Source organism: Grampus griseus (genome assembly GCF_964374135.1).
Source record: "Grampus griseus genome assembly, chromosome: 18".
Classification (NCBI taxonomy): domain Eukaryota; kingdom Metazoa; phylum Chordata; class Mammalia; order Artiodactyla; family Delphinidae; genus Grampus; species Grampus griseus.
Genome location: NC_139012.1, coordinates 71122197 through 71141725, shown reverse-complemented (window position 1 = coordinate 71141725; position 19529 = coordinate 71122197). Strand labels below are relative to the sequence as shown.

The window sequence follows — 19529 nt, the reverse complement described above, 5'->3', positions numbered from 1 at the left end:
CAGTAAGTCAATAAACTCCGCACAAGCACTTTTTAAGCTTGCCAGTGTCCCAGTGACCAAAGCAAGTCATAAGACCATCTCAGATTCAAGGGCTGGAAAAACACTCTTCTTGATGGGAGGATCCACAAAGTCACATTGCAAGGGTGTAGATACAGGGAAGAGAAAAATCTTTTCTCGTTTTTGAAGTCGGTCACACTGATTATGGCAAAAGCATTATTGCTGGTGATGGAGGATCCTGGAAACAAGATTGGATTAGTATGAAAAGCTAATGGGAACTGAAGAAGTGCAGATTACTTTTTGAGAAGCTTGGGTATGAAGGTAATTTGAGAGAGAAGACAGTAGCTGGAAGGGTACTTGTAGTCTAAGCAGGCATGTTGTACTTTCTCTCCCTTCCTGCCTGAATGCCTTCTGTCCACTCAAGAACAGAGTACTTACACTGAATACTGAGGGAAGGAGGATGCTGATGCTGAGGAAAGAGGAGATAACTAATGAAGTGAAAGTCTTTGAGAGACCTGTAGAGGATGGGATTCTGTGCACTTGAGAAGGGATTAGTTTTTTTTTTTTTTTTTTTTTTGCGGTACGCGGGCCTCTCACAGCTGTGGCCTCTCCCGTCGCGGAGCACAGGCTCCGGACGCGCAGGCTCAGCGGCCATGGCTCACAGGCGCAGCCGCTCCGCGGCATGTGGGATCTTCCCGGACCGGGGCACGAACCCGCGTCCCCTGCATTGGCAGGCGGACTCTCAACCACTGCGCCACCAGGGAAGCCCAGGGATTAGTTTTTGATGTGAGGAGGCTTACCAACTCTTTGGTAACATAAAGGAAGAAGGGAATAGGTACAAATGTAGATAGGCAAGTAGATTTAGTAGTGGGAGACTGGGGAAGTTTCTGTTTGACAGAGCTTCTGTTTTCTCAATGAAGTAGAGGCAGTCTGCTGATAGTGGGGGGTTGTACAAGAATGTGTGCTTGGGGTTTGATGTGAATAGAGAAAGTACATAATTTTATCCTGTCAATGAATGGGACATTGAGCTGACTACTAACTCCAAAATACCAATCATTCAGTAAATGAGAGATATTATCATTATTTATATAAAAATACTACTTTAAAGGGATTTGATACAACACTTCGTGTTATTAGAAACTGGAGCTAGTTGAGGAGTTCTAGGGCCTGAGGCTCTTTTTCTGTCTGAACCAGTTAGTTTAATACTACTCCTGTCTGTAACATTGATGGTCCTTAAAAAGAATGTAGGCAAGAGAGTAACCATATGTTTAACCTTTTATAAATAAACACTAAAAATATGAACAAAATGGGCCTGCTTTCTAAAAGGACTTCCTAAAGCATTAAAAATTACTTTGTATTACCAGAACATATAGTAATAACTATTAAATATACTTAATTTGAATTAATAAAGATAATTCAAGCTGAATGGTGAGTTTCCATTTATATGGAAAAAAGCTTTTTATAATAGTTGGAAAATATGTAAATGTAGTCTTAAGGTTATATATTTAGGGGAGAATAACGTAATTTATTTTGTCTATTTTTTCTTAGAACACACTCTCATTAGTTTTTTAGTTGTCTCTGGCCAAGAATAAACCCAACTTCTTATACTATGTAATGACTATGTACTGGAAGCATTGTATTTATGGAGGGCACCATCTGCTGGTTATAAGAGGTACCGGTTCTGGGAAGCCTGCCTTTTGCAATTGTAAGACTCCGCAAAATCTTGTTTTCCTTCTAATTCCACCTTCCTTCTAATTCCACCTTAAACCTGCAGTAAAGTCCCAGGAGGAAAAACAGCTTTTCATAAACGTGGCCAAGTAGAGATTCTAGTAGTGGCTTGATTTGATTTCTGTGTCTCTGAACATGTCACATATTGGATTTTTAAGAAAAATCATCATGAAAATGGCAGATACCTTCTTTATTCCCAGATCAATTAAAAAATGACTATTGCTATTGCTCTTACCCTTGCTCTTTAATCCAGTGAATGCTTTGTTCTTTTTTTCCATTCATTGAAAGGATCTTAAATATTTTTACTGCAGTCTTTATTAGTTTCATCTTGTGAACATTTATTTACATCTGGTAGTATCAGAGGAAGAATGATGATTTCATTTTTTTTTTCTTTTCTAGGATTGTTAGTATGATTTTTAAAATTACTGATGTTTCTTTTTCATTCCAGACCCCAAAATATAAATATTTATAACAACATGCATATAATGATATTTGAAATTAATATATACATATATACTATATACATTTATATGCTGTGTATAAATGGATTCTGACACAGGTCAGTTTTATATAAATAATTTTTTAAGTTATCATTTTCTCATTATCAGTGTATCTGCTCTACCATAATGTATATTATTGAAATTCCACAAAGATGAATGTCAAAAAATTTCTTTGACACTATTTTACCTCAGAGGAGCAACTATATATTAATGTATCTTTCCCTTTGACTTCAGATAACAATTGAAGATCCTATTTCTTTCCTGTAACCTTCCTTTCTTCTTCTGCATTGCTCCCCTTCGTCTCTCTCTTTCTCCTTTCCCTTTTTCTCTTACCTTGTAATTTGGTGTTCATTCCTGTTATTCTCCAGAAAGTTCTTAAAGAGATCAACTTACCAAGTCCAAGGGAGTATTTGCTGAGGTTATTTTGTACCAGTGATGTGTATTTCTGAAGTAACTAACCCTATATACCACCTCTTAATCTTCATTTTTTTCTAGTTTAAAAAAAACTATTTTTCTGTCTTTCTTGACCCTCTTTTCTTTCCTGATTCCCTTCTCCCCCATCAATATAGATATTTCTCAAAGTTCAAAGTTCAGTCTTGGTATCTCAGCTCACCCTACACATTTTTTTTTACTGATATTGTAAGCCCACAAAACATGAGCTAAAATATTTTCTGTCGTTGACTTTTCTCTAGAACTTCAGCGCTACATCTCCAGTTGCCTTGTATTCCAAACTTAATGTTTCCAAAGGCTTGATTTGATCTCTCTCTGGTTTTCCCTATCTATGCTATAATGAGGGCATATATTGTATGTGTTTTGCTTACCATTGTATTCCTAGTGCCTAGAGTGCTATATCACACCAAGTAAAATCTCGGTAAATATTTCAGTAATTGACTTTCCAGGAACAAAGGCTTTGAATCTTGTAATCATCTTCTACTTCTCTCAAATAATCATTCATGGTCTTTGCATCAGTTTTCTTATTTTCCAGTCATTGCCTGCAGTCTGCACCTTATTAGTTCTTACCTGGAACTTTGTAGCAATTTCCTAACTGGTTTTAGTGTATTTGATTTCTCCTCTGTCTAGTCTGTACTTCCTGTTGGAGCCACCATCTCTTAAAATAGTTCTGGTCATTGATTCAGCAAGTATTTCCTGAGCACCTACTTTGTTCTAGGCTCTGTAAGGATGCCTAAAATGATATATACTCTCTTCGTCTTAAGGAGCTTACAGTCTAGTAGGAGAAACAGACATAGAAATAAGTTTACTAAATATGATGTGATAAATGCTAATTATGATATGTTCAGAGTTTGCCTAGCTGTAGGGAAAGGAGCCTAGCTCTGCCTGGAGAGGTCAGGGGAAGTTTAAACATAGACTTGAGAATTTAATGTACATGGAGTTTGCTTGGTAGAGAGAGGCCAGTTAAGTCTATCTTACTCTGAGGAAACAGCCTGTGAATATTCACAGATGTATTTCAAACCTCTGCTTACAATACTATTGCTTATAAAACTGAAGTAGAAACTGAGTAACCTGCTTCTCTGTTGGCTCTGTCTTTTCCTTCTTAGCTCTCTTTACTTCCTTCTACTTTTTCCTTCTGTCATGGTTTTAGACCAGTAACAAATTCTGAACTTTCTTCTCTAAGATTTATTCAAATTGTTTTCTCTGTCCTTTTGTTCTGTATATTATTAATATTTCATCCCCATCTACGTATGGAAGTGGGTTTTCTTTCAGTCTTTTTTTTCCAAGCTCATTTTTTGTTATTTCTGTTGATAACTTCAGAATTCATTGTGATTTAATTATTTAGGGGGAAAGTCTATTTCCTTTGTAGATTTTGAGATCTATCTTACCTCATTTTGCCCTCTAGTCACTGCTAAGAAGTCATGCAAGTAATAGGCACTTGATAAAGTTTTGACTATATGGATCAGTGTATTCTACGAAGGCAGCATGTCTACATTATTTAGCTGCGATCTGTGGTCACAATGGTATATCTGTTGTTATGGAAGATGAACAACTTTTGCTCCTGTTGAGGTAAGGCAGAGAGACTTCCTTCTATTCCAGGTTCTGTGGAAAACTGGGAATCCTGTCATGTTTATACTTACCTTCCTGTGGAATGATTTGTTGCATTTGCTGAATATCTTCTTTGGTTGAAGGAACACAGACAGCTGTGGGCTTGATTCTTGCTTTTCCTAATCTGAGGTCATGAAGTTGTTCTCCTACATTATATTCTAAAAGCATTTACATTTGCTTCAACATTTAGGTCATTAATCGACCTGGAATTCGTTTTGTATATGGTGTGAGATAATGGGTACAATGTCATTTTTTTTTCCATAGAGATATGAAAGTGTCTCAGAACTTAAAAAATTTTAAACAACTTTATTGAGGAGTAATTTACATACCATAAAATTTACTGAGATGTGCAGCCATCACCATAATCGAATTTTAGAACATTTTTATCAGTCCAGTAATATCTCTCATGCCAATTTATAATTAATCTGTCACTGGATTCTTTTTAAGCTTTCATCTTGAGCTCTCTGCAGTATCCAGTACTTTTGGCCACTTCCTTTCTTGAAACTTGGTGTGCTCCTTCCTTTCTGACAGTGCTTCCTTCTGGGTCCTCCGCCCACCTCTTTTTTTTTTTTTTTCTTTTTTTTTTTTTTGCGGTACGCGGACCTCTCACTGTTGTGGCTTTTCCCGTTGCAGAGCACAGGCTCTGGATGTGCAGGCTCAGCGGCCATGGCTCACAGGCCCAGCTGCTCCGCAGCATGTGGGATCTTCCCGGACCGGGGCACGAACCCGTGTCCCCTGCATCAGCAGGCAGACTCTCAACCACTGCGCCACCAGGGAAGCCCCAGCCTCTTTGATCATTCTCAGATTGTTTTGCAAGCTCTTTTTCCTCTTCCCATTTCAAAGATGGGTCTTCTCTCATCTCTTCCTTGGCCTATCACTCTTGTCACTTTATAAAAACATTCCTGAATGCTGTCATGTGCCCCTGGTTTTATCTATCAGCGAGGATTTCCAAATCTGTCTCTAGCTCAGACATTTCTCTGGAGATCTAATTGCCCACTGGCCATTTCTTTCTTTCTTTTCTTTTCTTTTTCTTCTTCTTCCTCCTCTCCCCGCTCCTCCTTTCTTCATTTTTTCCCCTCCCCTCTTTCTTCAGCTTTATTGAAGTAAAATTGATACACAGAAAAACCTGCACATAGTTAATGTATGCAACTTGAACATACACGTAATTTGGACATGCAGCCATATGCATAATATGTATACGCCTATGGTACTGTTACCACAGTCAAGGTAATAAACACAGCCATCACTTCTAAAAGTTTCCTTGTGTCCTTTGCCTTTTTTTGGGGGTGGGGAAGGGGTAAGAAGACTTAACATGAGATCTACCTTCTTAACAAATTTTTAAGTGCATAATACCGTCTTGTTAACTATAGGTGCTGTGTTGTACAGCACATCTCTAGATCTGAATCATCTTGCATAACTGTAACTTTATATCTGTTGAATAACAACTCCCCATTTCCCCCTCTTCGCATCCCCTGGCAACCACTATTCTATTTTCTGCTTGTATAAGTTTGCCTATTTTAGATACTTCATGTAAATGGAATCATGCAGTATTTGTCCTGTGTCTGACTTAATTCACTCAGCATGTCTTCCAGGTCCATCCATGTTGTTGCAAATAGTAGGATTTTCTTTGTTTTTAAAGGCTGAATAATATTCTATTGTATGTATACACCACTTTTTCTTTATTCATTCATCTGTTGAACATTTAGGTTGTTTCCATATTTTGGCTATTGTGAATAATGCTGCAGTGAACATCGGTGTGTAGTTATCTCTTAGAGATCCTGATTTCTATTCTTTTGGATATATAACCAGGATTAGGATTGGTGGATCATATAATAGTTCTATTTTTAATTTTTCAAGGAACCTCCATACTGTTTTTCCATGGTGGTTGCATCATTTTACATTCCCACCATCAATGTACAAGGGTTCCCATTTCTCCACATCCTTGCCAAAACTTTTTTATCTTTTGTTCGTGTTTTTTTTTGGCTGTCCTAACAGGTGTGAAGTGATACCTCATTGTGGTTTTGATTTGCATTTCTCAGTGGTGAAAAATGGAAAAATTTTCCTCTTAGATCAGGAACAGGACAAGAATATCCACTCTTGCCACTTCTATTCACTATAGTACTAGCAGCCCTAGTCAGAGCAAGTAGGCAAGAAAAAGAAATAGAGACATCCCTCGGTATCCGTCAGGGATTGGTTCCAGGATCCCCCTTGGATGCCAAAATCCAAGGATGCTTAATTCCCTTGTATAGAATGGTGTAGTATTTGCATATAACCAGATTTTCCCGTATGTTTTAAATCATCCCTAGATTACTTATAATACCTAATACAGCATAAATTCAACATAAATAGTTGCCTGTATGTGGCAAATTGAAATTTTGCCATTTGGAACTTTCTGGAATGTTTTTGGGAATATTTTAAATCTGCGGTTGGTTGACTGTGAGGATGTGGAACTCGTGTATGAAGGGCTAACTGTAAAGGGCATGCATGTTGGAAAGGAGGAAGTAAAATTTAATCTGTTTGCAGATGACATGATCTTATATGTAGAAAATTCTAAAGACCCTATTACAACTCTTAGAACTAATAAACAAATTCAGTAAAGTTGCAGAATACAAAATGAACAAATCAGTTACATTTCTATGTACTAACAATGAATTATATGAAAAAAAATTTTACAAAGCAATCCCTTCATAATAGCATCAAAAAGAACAAATTACTTAGAAATTAACGAGGTAAAAGACTTACATACTGGAAACTACAGTACATTGGGGAAAGAAATAAAAGAAGACAGATAAATAGACATCCAGTGTTTATGGATTGGAAGACTTAATATTGTTAAAATATTAAGCAATATTTAGAACTTCTAATTTTGTTTTCTCCTTTTCTCACTGATGTGCCATGCCACTGTATTCATATATTACATTCACGTTGTGTGGGTCTATTTCTGGGCTAATATTTCCCATTGATCTTTTTCTGCTCCAATACCACACCATCTAAATTACTTTAGCTTTCTAAAGGGATTTGATATCTGGTAGAAAAGTCCATTCACTGTGTTTTTCTTAAGTATTCAGTATCTTGCTATTCTTGGCCTTTTGACTGTACATGTCATGTAAATTTACGAGTTTAAAAAATTAAACTTGTCATCTTTCTTTAAATATCAAAACCTGGGCTTGATTGGGACTGTAGTGACTCCATAATCAGTGTGGGAAGATTTGCTATCTTTATAATATTTGAGACTTCTGTGAACAAGATATCTCTTTATTTATTTAAATTTTCTTTAACTTCTACTAATAAAGCTTTATGATTTTTCTCTGTAAAACACATCTTTCGTGAGATTAATTCCTGGGTAGTTTATGCATTTCAATGTGAATTGTATTTTTAAAGTTTTTGGTTGCTATTATATAAATATAATTGATTGTTTTGCATTTAAAACCTTTTTATTTTGAAATAATTATGGACATAAAGTTGCAAAAATACTACCTAGAGTCTTGTGAACCCTTCATCCATCTTCTGCCAGTGGTGACATCTTACGTAACTTGTAGCACAATATCAAATTAGGAAATTAACATTAGCATGGTGTTGTTGATTAGATTACAGACCTTAGTTTTCTCACTTTTTTCCATGCTTGCTCGCTCTTGCTCTCGCTATTTCTCTCTCCCTGTATGTGTATGTGTACTTCTGTGTAGTTTGATCCCATGTATAGATTCATTTCACCACCACTACAGTCAACATACAGAACTGTAAAGGAATTCTCTTGTGCTACTTGTCATGCTCATCCATGCTCCCTGGCAACCACTAATCTGTCCTCAATGTCCATAGTTTTGTCGTTTTTGAGGATGTTAAATAAATGGGAGCATAACAGTATATAACCTTTTGAGATTGGCTCTTTCAGTAATAAGTTATTGCATTTATCAGTAAAACAGTTTTTTTTAATTGCCAAGTAGTATTTCATTATGCAGATCTATCAGAATTTGTTTAACCATTCATCCATTGATGGGCATTTTGATTACTTCCAGTTTTAAGGTATATGAGCAAAGCTGCTATAAACATTCTTGTACAGATTTGTTTGAATAGAAGCTTTCATTTCTCTGGTATAAATGCCCAAGAGTGCATTTTCTGGTTTGTATGGTAAATACATGTTTAGTTTTATGAAAAACTACCAGACTGTTTTTAAGTATGGCTGTACTATTTTACATTTCTACCAGCAATGTGTGATAGATTCATTTTGTTTGCTTTCTTGCCTATGTTTGATATTATCACTAGTTTTTATTTTAGCCATTTTAATAGTATATAGTGATATTTCATTGTGGTTTTAATTTGCATTTCCCTAATGATTAATGATGTTGAATATCTTTTCATGTGCTTATTTGCTATCTGTATATCCTGTTCAGATGTCTGTTCATGTCTTTTGCCCATCCTGTAATTGGGTTGTTTGGTTTTTTATAGTATCCTTTTGAGAGTTCTAGATATAAGTCCTTTGTCATATATGTATTTTCAATATTTTTCCCATTCTGTAGCTTATCTTTCCATTCTCAACAGTTTTTCACAGAGTAAAAGATTTTAATTTTTGAAGTCCAATATATCAATTTTTAATTTTATGGATTTTGCTTTTGGTGTCATTTCTAAAAACTCTTTGTCTGGCTTCAGTACTGAAGATTTTCTTCTCTGTTTTTTTCTAAAAGTTTTTTGTTTGCTTTACAGTTTATATTTAAGTTCATGATCTATATAAAATTTTTGTATAAAAGTATGAGGGGGCTTCCCTGGTGGCGCAGTGGTTCAGAGTCCGCCTGCTGATGCAGGGGACGCAGGTTCGTGCCCCGGTCCGGGAAGATCCCACGTGCCGTGGAGCGGCTGGGCCCGTGAGCCATGGTCACTGAGCCCGCGCGTCCGGAGCCTGTGCTCCGCAACGGGAGAGGCCACAACAGTGAGAGGCCCACACACCGCAAAAAAAAAAAAAAAAAAAAAGAGGTATTTAGGTCTTTTTTTATTTTGTTTTTTTAGTCTTTACATTCAGTTGCTCCAGCATTATATGTGGAAAAGTCTGTTATTGCTCCATTCAGTTGTTTTTGTATCTTTGTAAAAAAAAAAATCAGTTGGACGTGCTTGTGTGGATCTCTTTCTGGGTTGTCTGTTCTGTTCCATTGATCTGTGTGTCTGTTCTTCTGCCAAATTCACATTGTCTTGTTTACTCTGGCTATATAGGAAATTTTAAAGTTTAGTGGAATGAGTTCCTCTCACTTCATTCTAAAATTAGCTCACCTCTTCTGGTTCCTTTGTCTTTCTAGGTAACTTTTAGAATAAGCTTGTCTCTATGAAAAATCTTGCGGGGATGTTGTTAGAATCCGTAAATCCATAGGTCAGTTTGGGGAAGAATCTTGAGTCTTTCGGTCCATGAACATAGTATATCTCTCCATTCATTTAGATCTTCTGTGGTTTTTTTCCATCAGTGATTTGTAATTTTCAGCATACCAGTCCTGTATATGTTGTTTTTTTTTCTGTATATGTTTTGTTAGGTTTGCACTAAAACGTTCTATTAATATTAGGGAGGGTAGTGATTGAAAGTAGTATTGTGCTTTTAACTTTGGTTTCTGTTTCTTGGGAGTATATAGAAATAAAATTGATTTTTATGTTGATCTTTATATCCTGTAATCTTTTTTTAAAAAATTTATTTATTTTTGACTGTGTTGGGTCTTCGTTGCTGTGCGTGGGCTTTCTCTAGTTGCAGAGATCGGGGGCTACTCTTCGTTGCGATGCGTGGGCTTCTCATTGCGGTGGCTTCTCTTGTTGCGGAGCATAGGCTCTAGGTGCGCGGGCTTCAGTAGTTGTGGCGCATGGGCTCAGTAGTTGTGGCTTGCAGGCTCTAGAGTGCAGGCTCAGTAGTTGTGGCGCACAGGCTTAGTTACTCTGCAGCATGTGGGATCTTCTCAGACCAGGGCTTGAACCCGTGTCCCCTGCATTGACAGGTGGATTCTTAACCACTGTGCCACCAAGGAAGTCCAATATATCCTGTAATCTTGATGAACTAGTTTTTGTTTTTTTAAGATTCCCCAGGAATCGTCTGTATAGACAGTCATGTCATTTGGAAGTAAGGACGATTTTAGTTCTCCCTTTCCAATCTGTATGCCTTTATTTTCTTTTCCTTGCCATATTGTGCTGGCTAGGGCTTTCAGTATTATGTTGAATAAGAGTGGTGAGAGCAGACATCCTTGTCTTGTTTCTGATTTTGAGAGGAATTATTCAGTCTTTTGCCGTGAAGTATTTTGTTAGCTATAGGTCATTGATGTTTGCATGTTGATTTTTCTACTCTACAACCTTGTTAAACTCAATTTTATTAATTCTGATGTTTTATCTATAAATCTTTGGAGTTTCTGTATACATAATCACGTAATCTGCAGGTAATGACTGTTTTGTTCCTTACTTTGTATCTTTATACTGGATGCCTTTTTCTTCCTGTGTTGACTAGCATCTCTATTACAGTGTGAAATAGAAGTCATGATAGCAGGTATGTTTTTACAGGTCCTAAAAACAAGTAGAACACTTTCAAAAGGTCATCAATAAATGTGATTTATGCTGTAAGGTGTTTATAGCACCCTACCTTTCTCAAATAAAGGAAACTTTCATATAAATTTTAGTTTGTTGAGCTTTTTCTTCTATTTTGTTCTATAGTCAAGAATTGATGTTGAATTTTTATCATTGTCTCTTCATTTTTGACCTTATCACACGGTTTTTCTTTTTTAATCTGTAAATATGATGAATTCAACCTTGCATTCCTTGGATTAAACTCAGTCTTTTATATGTAGCTACATTTGGTTTCTCAATATTTTATTTAAAAATACTGTATCTGTAAACACAGAAAAGATTGGTCTGTGATTTTTTTTCCTTTCTCTTATTTTTTTCATTGGGTTTTAGTACCATGGTTATGCTAGTTAGTTACATAAAATTAGTTGGGAAGGATTCCCTTGTTTTCTCGTCCTTGGAAATATTTATATGACATTGGAATTATTTCTTCCTCAGTTATTTGGTAGAACTCATTAGTAAAGTCATGTAGCCTTGGGTGTTTGTTCTTGTGGAAAGGTTTATTGATTATTGATTTTCATTCTTAGTGGCATTTTTTCTTCTTGAGTAAATTTTGGTAAGGTATAGATTTTCTCCAGTTTGTCTAAATTTTTAAATGTTTTTATGTCAAAAATTGTAAGATTGGCCTGTGATTTTTTACTTTGTTGATCTTACGCTTATTTTTTTTTCTTTACTCCTGATTCATTGATTCTTAGAAAGCACTTTACATTTTTAAATGTTTGGAGATTTTCTTTTTTTTTGTTGAAGTATAGCATAATTCAGAAAAGTATAAAAATTATAAATGGCTAGCTCTGTGACTTCATACAAAGTGAAAACAATAGTGTGACCAGCATCCAGATATATAAGTAGAACATTACCTGTACCCAAGAAATATTCTCTTACTCCTCTTTCAAGTTACATCTCCCACCAAAGGAATTCACTATTCTAACTTTTAACATCATCGGCTAGGTTACCTTATTTTTGAATTCTGGAAATGTAGTCATATTTTATGTATAGTGTTTTATATCTGGCTTCTTTCACCTAACTTTCTTTGTAATGTTAATCCATATTGTGTGAAGCAGTAGCTTATTCACCCTCATAACTGTGTTGTATTTCATTGTATGACTATACTACAATGTATCTTCATTCCACTGTTGATAGGTATTTTTGTTTTCTGTTTTGACTAATATGAATGGTATTGCTATGAACATCTTTATGTCTTGTAGTGGACGCAGGTATGTGTTTCCGTTGAGTAAATACCAAGGAGTGTATCTTGGGGCCTACTTATTTATGCTTGTTAATTTGTGTTTAGCTTAAGTGCTTTATTTTGTTTAGTGTTTGCATCCTTTTTTTCCATCCTTTTACTTTCAGTATCTCATATCATTATTTAAAAATTTTTTTGTAATCTCTCTATATTGAAGTTTAAAAATCTTGATCTTTTAATGTGATCATGTACACCATATATACCATATTATAATATACTGATATATGTTAAATATTGTTCTAAGTACTATATATAGTAATTTATTACACATTTCAAGTTTTGTCTGGCTCATTTGTCCTTATTTCACTGTATTCCTAAAACTTATATTCCTTGGATATAAACTTCAGCTTTGCAATTATATTCTTTAACCACATTGTGGGTGACATTTTGCTGTCTTCTGGTTTATATTGTTGCTAGTGAGAAGTCACTATTAGTTTAAATACTGTTCCTTTGAAGGTAATATGTCTTCTATAAGGTTTTGTGTGTTTTTTTGGAATTATTATTTTGAACTTAATTCTGTTTGGCTTCTTGAATTTGTGAATTGGTATTTATGATATTCACCTCATAGAGAGGCCTCTGCCTTATTCCTCTTCTTCTGGTACTCCCATGAATCATAAGTTAAGCTATTTTACTTTTTCTTTTGTGTATTGCAGTTTTTTGTTTCTCTGTTCTGTATTTTTGGATAATTTCTTCGGACATCTTTTGTAGCTCATTAAGTCTCATAGCTTTTCTTAATCTGCTAATAAACTCATCCATTAAGTTTTTACTTTCAATTTTTGTATTTTTTCATTTTTAGTAGGTCTTTTTTGTTCATATCTTTTAATTTACTGTATAATTTTTTTATTCCTTGTAGATTTTTAAACTTATCTTTTATTTCTTTAAAATTATAAATGCATTTGACCCTCGAACTAATGGAGGTTAGGAGTGCTGATCCCCCCCCCAACCGCAGTTCAAAATCCACGTGTAACTTTATACTTGACCCTTTGTATTCACTGTTACAAACATCCACGGATTCAACCAACCATAGGCTGTGTAGTATTGTAGTATTTACTGGAAAAGTTCTGTGTATAAGTGGACCCATGCAGTTCAAACCGATGTTGTTCAAGGGCTACTATACAGTTGTATAGTAGTTTTATATTCCATTTGATGGTTGTAATATTTGAAGTTTTGGGGGGTCTGGTATTTCTGCTGGTTCTTGCTCATTGTGCCTTGCTTGCTTAGATGCTTGGTTATTTTTGACTTGATAATGCTTATTGTCCTAGAAACATCATATGGGGATTATTTGAAGTGTAGCATGAAGGTGCCCTCCTCTAGGAGGGCTTGAATGTACTTATATTATGGGGGTGTTACCAGTTGAGGGTCACTGAGTTCTTGTATTGAGGTTCTCTGGACTACGTAGGCAGTGTGAACCTCAGCAAATGTGTAGGCTTATGGCCAAAACTAATTAGCTGTTCCTCCCTTGTATCTGCTATTACTTTGCTCTGCTTAAAACCAAGGCAGCCTTCTCTGCTGTCCCTGTGGGTGGTAATGGCAGCATGGGCACATGTTGACTTGGTTTAATTCTTTCCTTTGCAGGTATTATCTTTTTTGGGTTGGGGTAGTATTCTACATTAATGTCAGGAGGGTCTCTGATGTTCTTCCTTGACAGGACTCTGTCCTTCTTTTTCCATAAGATCAGCAAAACTGAACTCTGGATTTGACAGGGTTGGCAGGTGCCTTCAGGGTGTAAGTGGATATAAAGTTCCATTTAGTTCTCTGGGTTCCTGAATTCCCTTAGATTTTGGCCCAAGTAATTTGTGGTGCTATTAAAAAAAATGCTGTGTGTATTTTATATATATGTAAATAAGTAAGTAAATAAAATCACTTAGAGTTTTTTTGTTGGAGGGTCAGTGCAAATAACCTAGCTTGCCACTAATGGAAAGTAAAAATAAAATTTTAAAAATTGGGGAAATATTCAGTAAAATGATTTTCATTAATTAGATAAGTGAATTACTATAAATTAGGAAGTAGTTATTTTTTGTAGGGAGAGATTCCTTTTCATGTTTATTATGAATGTTGTTGATACTTATTTTTTGGTTTGCATCTAATAGTTTTCTCGTTTTAGGGGTAAAGATATTTCCATCATGGCTCATTCAAAGACAAGGACCAATGATGGAAAAATTACCTATCCTCCTGGTGTCAAGGAAATCTCAGATAAAATATCTAAAGAGGAAATGGTGAGACGGTTAAAGGTGAGTAAAATTGGGTTATGTCTTTTGCACATCTGTTTAGGATAAGCAGAGCTGGTGGAGGACACCTGTGGAAATCACATAGGGCTGTATCTTGTTAGGGCAACTTCAAGCAAATCAAAGCAGAAAATGTCTCATGGCCAAAACTAATTAGCTGTAATTAGGAGCTAAGAGAGTGGAGTAGATAAAGAACTGTAGGGTTTCCTTAGCTATTGTTAATGGGAGTGCAATTAGAAAGGTGAAGCTTACATTTTCTAGGGCTGTCTATACTTGGGTATAAAGAACAAACCCACAATACGCTTATACTCATTATTATCTTTAGAAAGTTGTCTCCTCCTATATCTCATTTATTTCATAAAAGCAACCATTTTAATTTGAGAAAAGAAATTTTAATTCTACTGAATACTAAGGCTGTATTTTACTTTCTTGTATTTTGAAAGTAGGTTAAAGAGCTTTACTTTTAGCTCTCTGCTTCTGATGTACAGCAGTGAGTCAAGACTGATGGTGAACTTCCATTCGTGAGGCAGTCACTGTATGGTTAGACTCTCTTCACATTTGTTTGAATAATATTTCATCTTTGTCTTCGAGGCAGTGATAGTCTCCGTGATTAAAATGGTTAAGAGAGCAGAGTGGCCAAGAAGATTGTTAAGCTGATTAGTTCAGATGGTCTTTATTTTTGAGCATTTTTTTCAGTTCAATGTTGTATCTACCTAGACATGTTGCTTGTTATATCATTATCAATATTTACCAGTATTTCAAGTGTAAAAGACTTACCTTAATTAATCATTGAAGACCCAGGAGCCTTGAAGTACTACTTTATTGTTGCATGGTTTATTTATTAGAGGAAAAAGACCCTAGTACTATTGTACGTTTCACATAAAGTCTTAGTATTATATCCTGTGCATAAAGTATTAGAATGTCAGATATAAGGTGTTTGTTATTCAAAGCAAAAGACATCTTTGAGCAGATTAAATTTACCAATATGTGGATATTATATCTAGTTGGGAACTGTGTATATTTTATTAAAAATGGTTAAGCTACAGGGCTTCCCTGGTGGCGCAGTGGTTGAGAGTCCGCCTGCCGATGCGGGGGACACGGGTTCGTGCCCCGGTCCGGGAAGGTCCCACATGCCACAGAGCTGCTGGGCCCGTGAGCCATGGCCGCTGAGCCTGCGCGTCCGGAGCCTGTGCTCCGCAATGGGAGAGGCCACAACTGTGAGAGGCTGGTGTATGGCAAAAAAAAAAAAAAAAAAAAAAAATGGTTAAGCTACAAACCCTAGATATGAAATTTTTCATTTCTATGTATTTAGATTTTCTTGACCTATTAAGTTTTTAGAGAAAGAATACATTTATTTCCTCAGATTTGTTTATATTTCAGCAATGATATCATCCTTATTGTTTGCTAAGAAATGAACATTGAACACAGAGACTATACTTACAAGCATTTAGCATTTAGTGTCTTTTATGGATGTTATTTTCTCAGACATCTTTTTTAATTTAGAGGACTCATATATGAGTTATTCGTGAGTTTTATAACACCATTTGAGTTGGTCACAGTATTGAGGAGTTCCCATTATCTAGCCCTTGAATAAACTTTATTGATAGTTTTGGTGGAATGATTTCCACAGTGCTCACATTTAGTGCTTGTAGTAAGCTTTCATTATTTTGTAGACATTTCTGCTCAGCAATAATCTGGTTACTTTTCTTCTCTTTCTTTTTTCCTGATTTACACTGCCCACTGTTTATAGCAACCGTCTTGGAGAAATATAGGAAGGATTTAATGTGGGATGATGGTAATTTTTGATATGTACAAGTACAGGTATAAGTTTTATAGGTTATAAAAACTTGCTAATATGTAAAGTGTCATTGTTTATGTAATTTCTAGAATTTCTTATAACATTTTATTCAAAATATACTGAATCTCTCACTCTTGTGAAGCGATTCCAGGGAAAGAAAGAGTTCCTTGCATATAGCTTTTTTTTTTTGGTCTTTTTTCATAATACATCAAAGCCATCAAAGCATATATCTTAAAAGTAATAAAATTAAAAAGTTAGGAGAGTAGCCCTGGACATTGTACCCTTAAACTAATTGTAGTGTCAGACTGGAAAGATTAGTCTACTGATGGTTCTGGCCTCTGGTGTAGTAGAACTGAGGGTCTGCTCTGTGAGGAACGCTGTTACCCACAGCTGCTCTGAGAATTCAGTAATACATTGGACAATTCATTACTCAGAAGTCTAACTCTACAGCAGAGTGGAAATCCATGCAGTTATGTCTCAAAGACCAAGTCCAGCCCTACTTGTTGATTAGTATTTGTAGCGCCACCTAGTGGATGCCAGGTTGTCACCTTTGCATTAAAGTTGTGTTTAAATGTCCCTGACGAGTTCAGCAATTTTGTCAAGTCTTACGTGAAGTAGGAATAGTACAGACTGAGGCTTCCTTGTGACTGCTGATACTAAAATTAGAGAAAGCTTTTCACAGAATTCAAACTATATGATTTTTCACCATTGTAGTTTCCATCCCACTTCTTTTATGTAAATGTTTGCTTTCTTCTGCTCACTCCATACATGCCATTGAGTCCTACTAATGAATTGTCCATCTCATATTGTCTTTAACTGTGGTACAAGAAATATTTAATTGGATGCTACAGTAGTTACTTCATGGTAGCTTTTTAATGTTTAGGGATTCATCTTTGTCATCCTTTCTTGAATCTGTTTATATATTCTTTTTTAGCTCAGTGTTGTAAAAGTGAGACTAGAAGTACTATGTTAAGCTACTTTTAAACTTTTAAAATCTGGTTAGCAGGTGTGATGGGTAAATGAAAAGTATTTTATTTAGTCTTTTTTTTTGTGGTACGCGGGCCTCTCACTGCTGTGGCCTCTCCCGTTGCGGAGCACAGGCTCCGGACGCGCAGGCTCAGCGGCCATGGCTCACGGGCCGTTCCGCGGCATGTGGGATCCTCCCGGACCGGGGCACGAACCCGTGTCCCCTGCATCGGCAGGCGGACTCTCAACCACTGCGCCACCAGGGAAGCCCTATTTCGTCTTTTAAAGAAAAGTTGTATTTGCCCTATAGTTCAGAAAGGTCTTGTTCTCTCAGATAGATACTTTTAGGGGAAACATGAAAGTGTATTTATTGGAAGTTAACCTTTGTAATTAATATGGCTTTTATTTCAAATAAATATATTTTTACATGGAGGATTTCATTATTTGATTATTTTGTTTTTATATAGATGGTTGTGAAAACTTTCATGGATATGGACCAGGACTCTGAAGAAGAAAAGGAGCTCTATTTAAACCTAGCTTTACATCTTGCTTCAGATTTTTTCCTCAAGCATCCTGATAAAGATGTTCGATTACTGGTAGCCTGCTGCCTTGCTGATATTTTTAGGATTTATGCTCCTGAAGCTCCTTACACATCCCCTGATAAATTAAAGGCAAGTACTGATTAAAAGAACTGCCAAGATTGACTGATACTTTACCTTTCTGTCTAAAATGGGAATTAAAGTATTTCGATTATTTCTTTAGATTCTTTGACATTAGCTGCAGCAGTCTTTTGTTAAACTATTGTACTTCTGTTTTCTGTAGAATTTCCTACCCCCCTTTAGTATTTAATTTTGTAAAACAATTTCTGATCTTCAGAATAAGAAGTTAATTAGTAAAGTGTTTTCTATACTTTTTTTTTTTTTGGCCATGCCACACAGCTTATGGCATCTGAGTTCCCTGATCAGGGACTGAACCTGGGCCACAGTAGTGAAAGTGCCGAGTCTTAACCACTGGCCCGCTAGGGAATTCCCTATACTTTTTATATTATGTCATCATTAGTGGTATTTCAGTATCAGTTGGGGACACTTGCTTTTCCTTTTTAAAAATTCATATTGAAGACCATGTTCATTATTTAAAACACAGTATCTAGTGTAAGTCTGAATTTATAATATATGAATCCTAATTCACTTAATGTAAGGTGTGATGAGAATTGTTTTGAAGAAAATACAATGAACAAAATTTTAATGAAAGGTAGAAAGCACACTTAGTACTTGGTTATGGTAGTTGTAAGTAAAGGCATGTGAATGAAATAATTTTTAAAAGATGAGAAAAGAAGGAGAATAGCATGATTAATCCAGTGGGTAGAAAGCATGAAAATAAGTAGAGCTGTGCAAAAATTTATTGAATGAGGCAAGTTATAAGAAAATTAGAAAAGCCAACAATAATAAAAGATAATTGTGGAAACTGTTGGTTAGGAAATGAGTCCCTAGGAAGATTACCCAGTATGGAACAAAAAGACAATTTAGGTTTATTTCATTTAACAAATATTGATGTTAGTTATTATATGTCAGGAACTGGGTTTACCTTGGTGAAAAACAACCCAGACTCGGTTCTTGAACTCAGGGAGTTGCTTCTTAAAAACTGGAGTGAGGAACCTGCTCATTTGATCAAGTCAGCCAAGACTCCAGTAAGGAATGCCCAAACTGCCGTGGACACGCTTGTTTCATATATCTTAGGATGGGGGAGGTAGGGGACAATATTTGTCATCTACAAGTAAAATTGAATTGTAAGATTTGAGAATGGTGAGAGACTTAAAGTAGATAATATGAGCTGGCCTGTGGAGTTGTGTACCCAGATGTATATTCTGATTTCTAATTGTGAACCTTTAATTTGAGGTACTTAATTGGTTTAAGGAGTAATTGTATTTGGTTGACTGTGGGCTGTGGCTCGTCCTCACTAGATGTTTTGTTGGCATTCTCATGAAGAGGGAAGTCTAACTTAAGAGTGCTGCTACATGATTTCTTCTACCTCTCTTGTGGATTTCTCAGTTTGCGTTATCAGTGATCTGTCTCAAGGGTTTGGGGTAATGAAAGTCCCCCCAAAAGAATAGCTACAAATCTTTTCTATTAATAATAGGACAGTTTTTGAGAAGAATATTGAAGAGGTATGATTAAATTAGAGTTTTTAGAATCTAGCTTAAAATTTTTAAGTATTTTATTTTTTCTGGTCAGTTTTTTTTTTAATTTAATTTAATTTATTTATTTATATACAGGAGATTCTCATTAGTTACCCATTTTATACATATCAGTGTATATATGTCAATCTCAATCTTCCAATTCATCCCACCACCCCTCTTCCCCCCACCCGCTTTCCCCCTCTGGTCAATTTTTTTGGCTCTTATTTTAAATGCCACTTTTTTCTTTTATTGGGGTAGTATTAAA

At 35.7% G+C, this 19529-nt stretch overlaps 1 protein-coding gene across 1 annotated transcript in view; it reads left to right on the top strand.

Moving 5' to 3' along the window:
* The window catches only part of PDS5B (PDS5 cohesin associated factor B), a 194202-nt gene that overhangs the window by 59967 nt on the left and 114706 nt on the right, over positions 1–19529 (top strand). The window contains exons 2-3 of the mRNA XM_082675608.1: positions 14204–14330; positions 17556–17759. Coding sequence (XP_082531734.1) covers positions 14223–14330; positions 17556–17759 — 312 coding nt within the window. The 5' untranslated portion in view covers positions 14204–14222. The remainder of the gene's footprint in view (positions 1–14203; positions 14331–17555; positions 17760–19529) is intronic.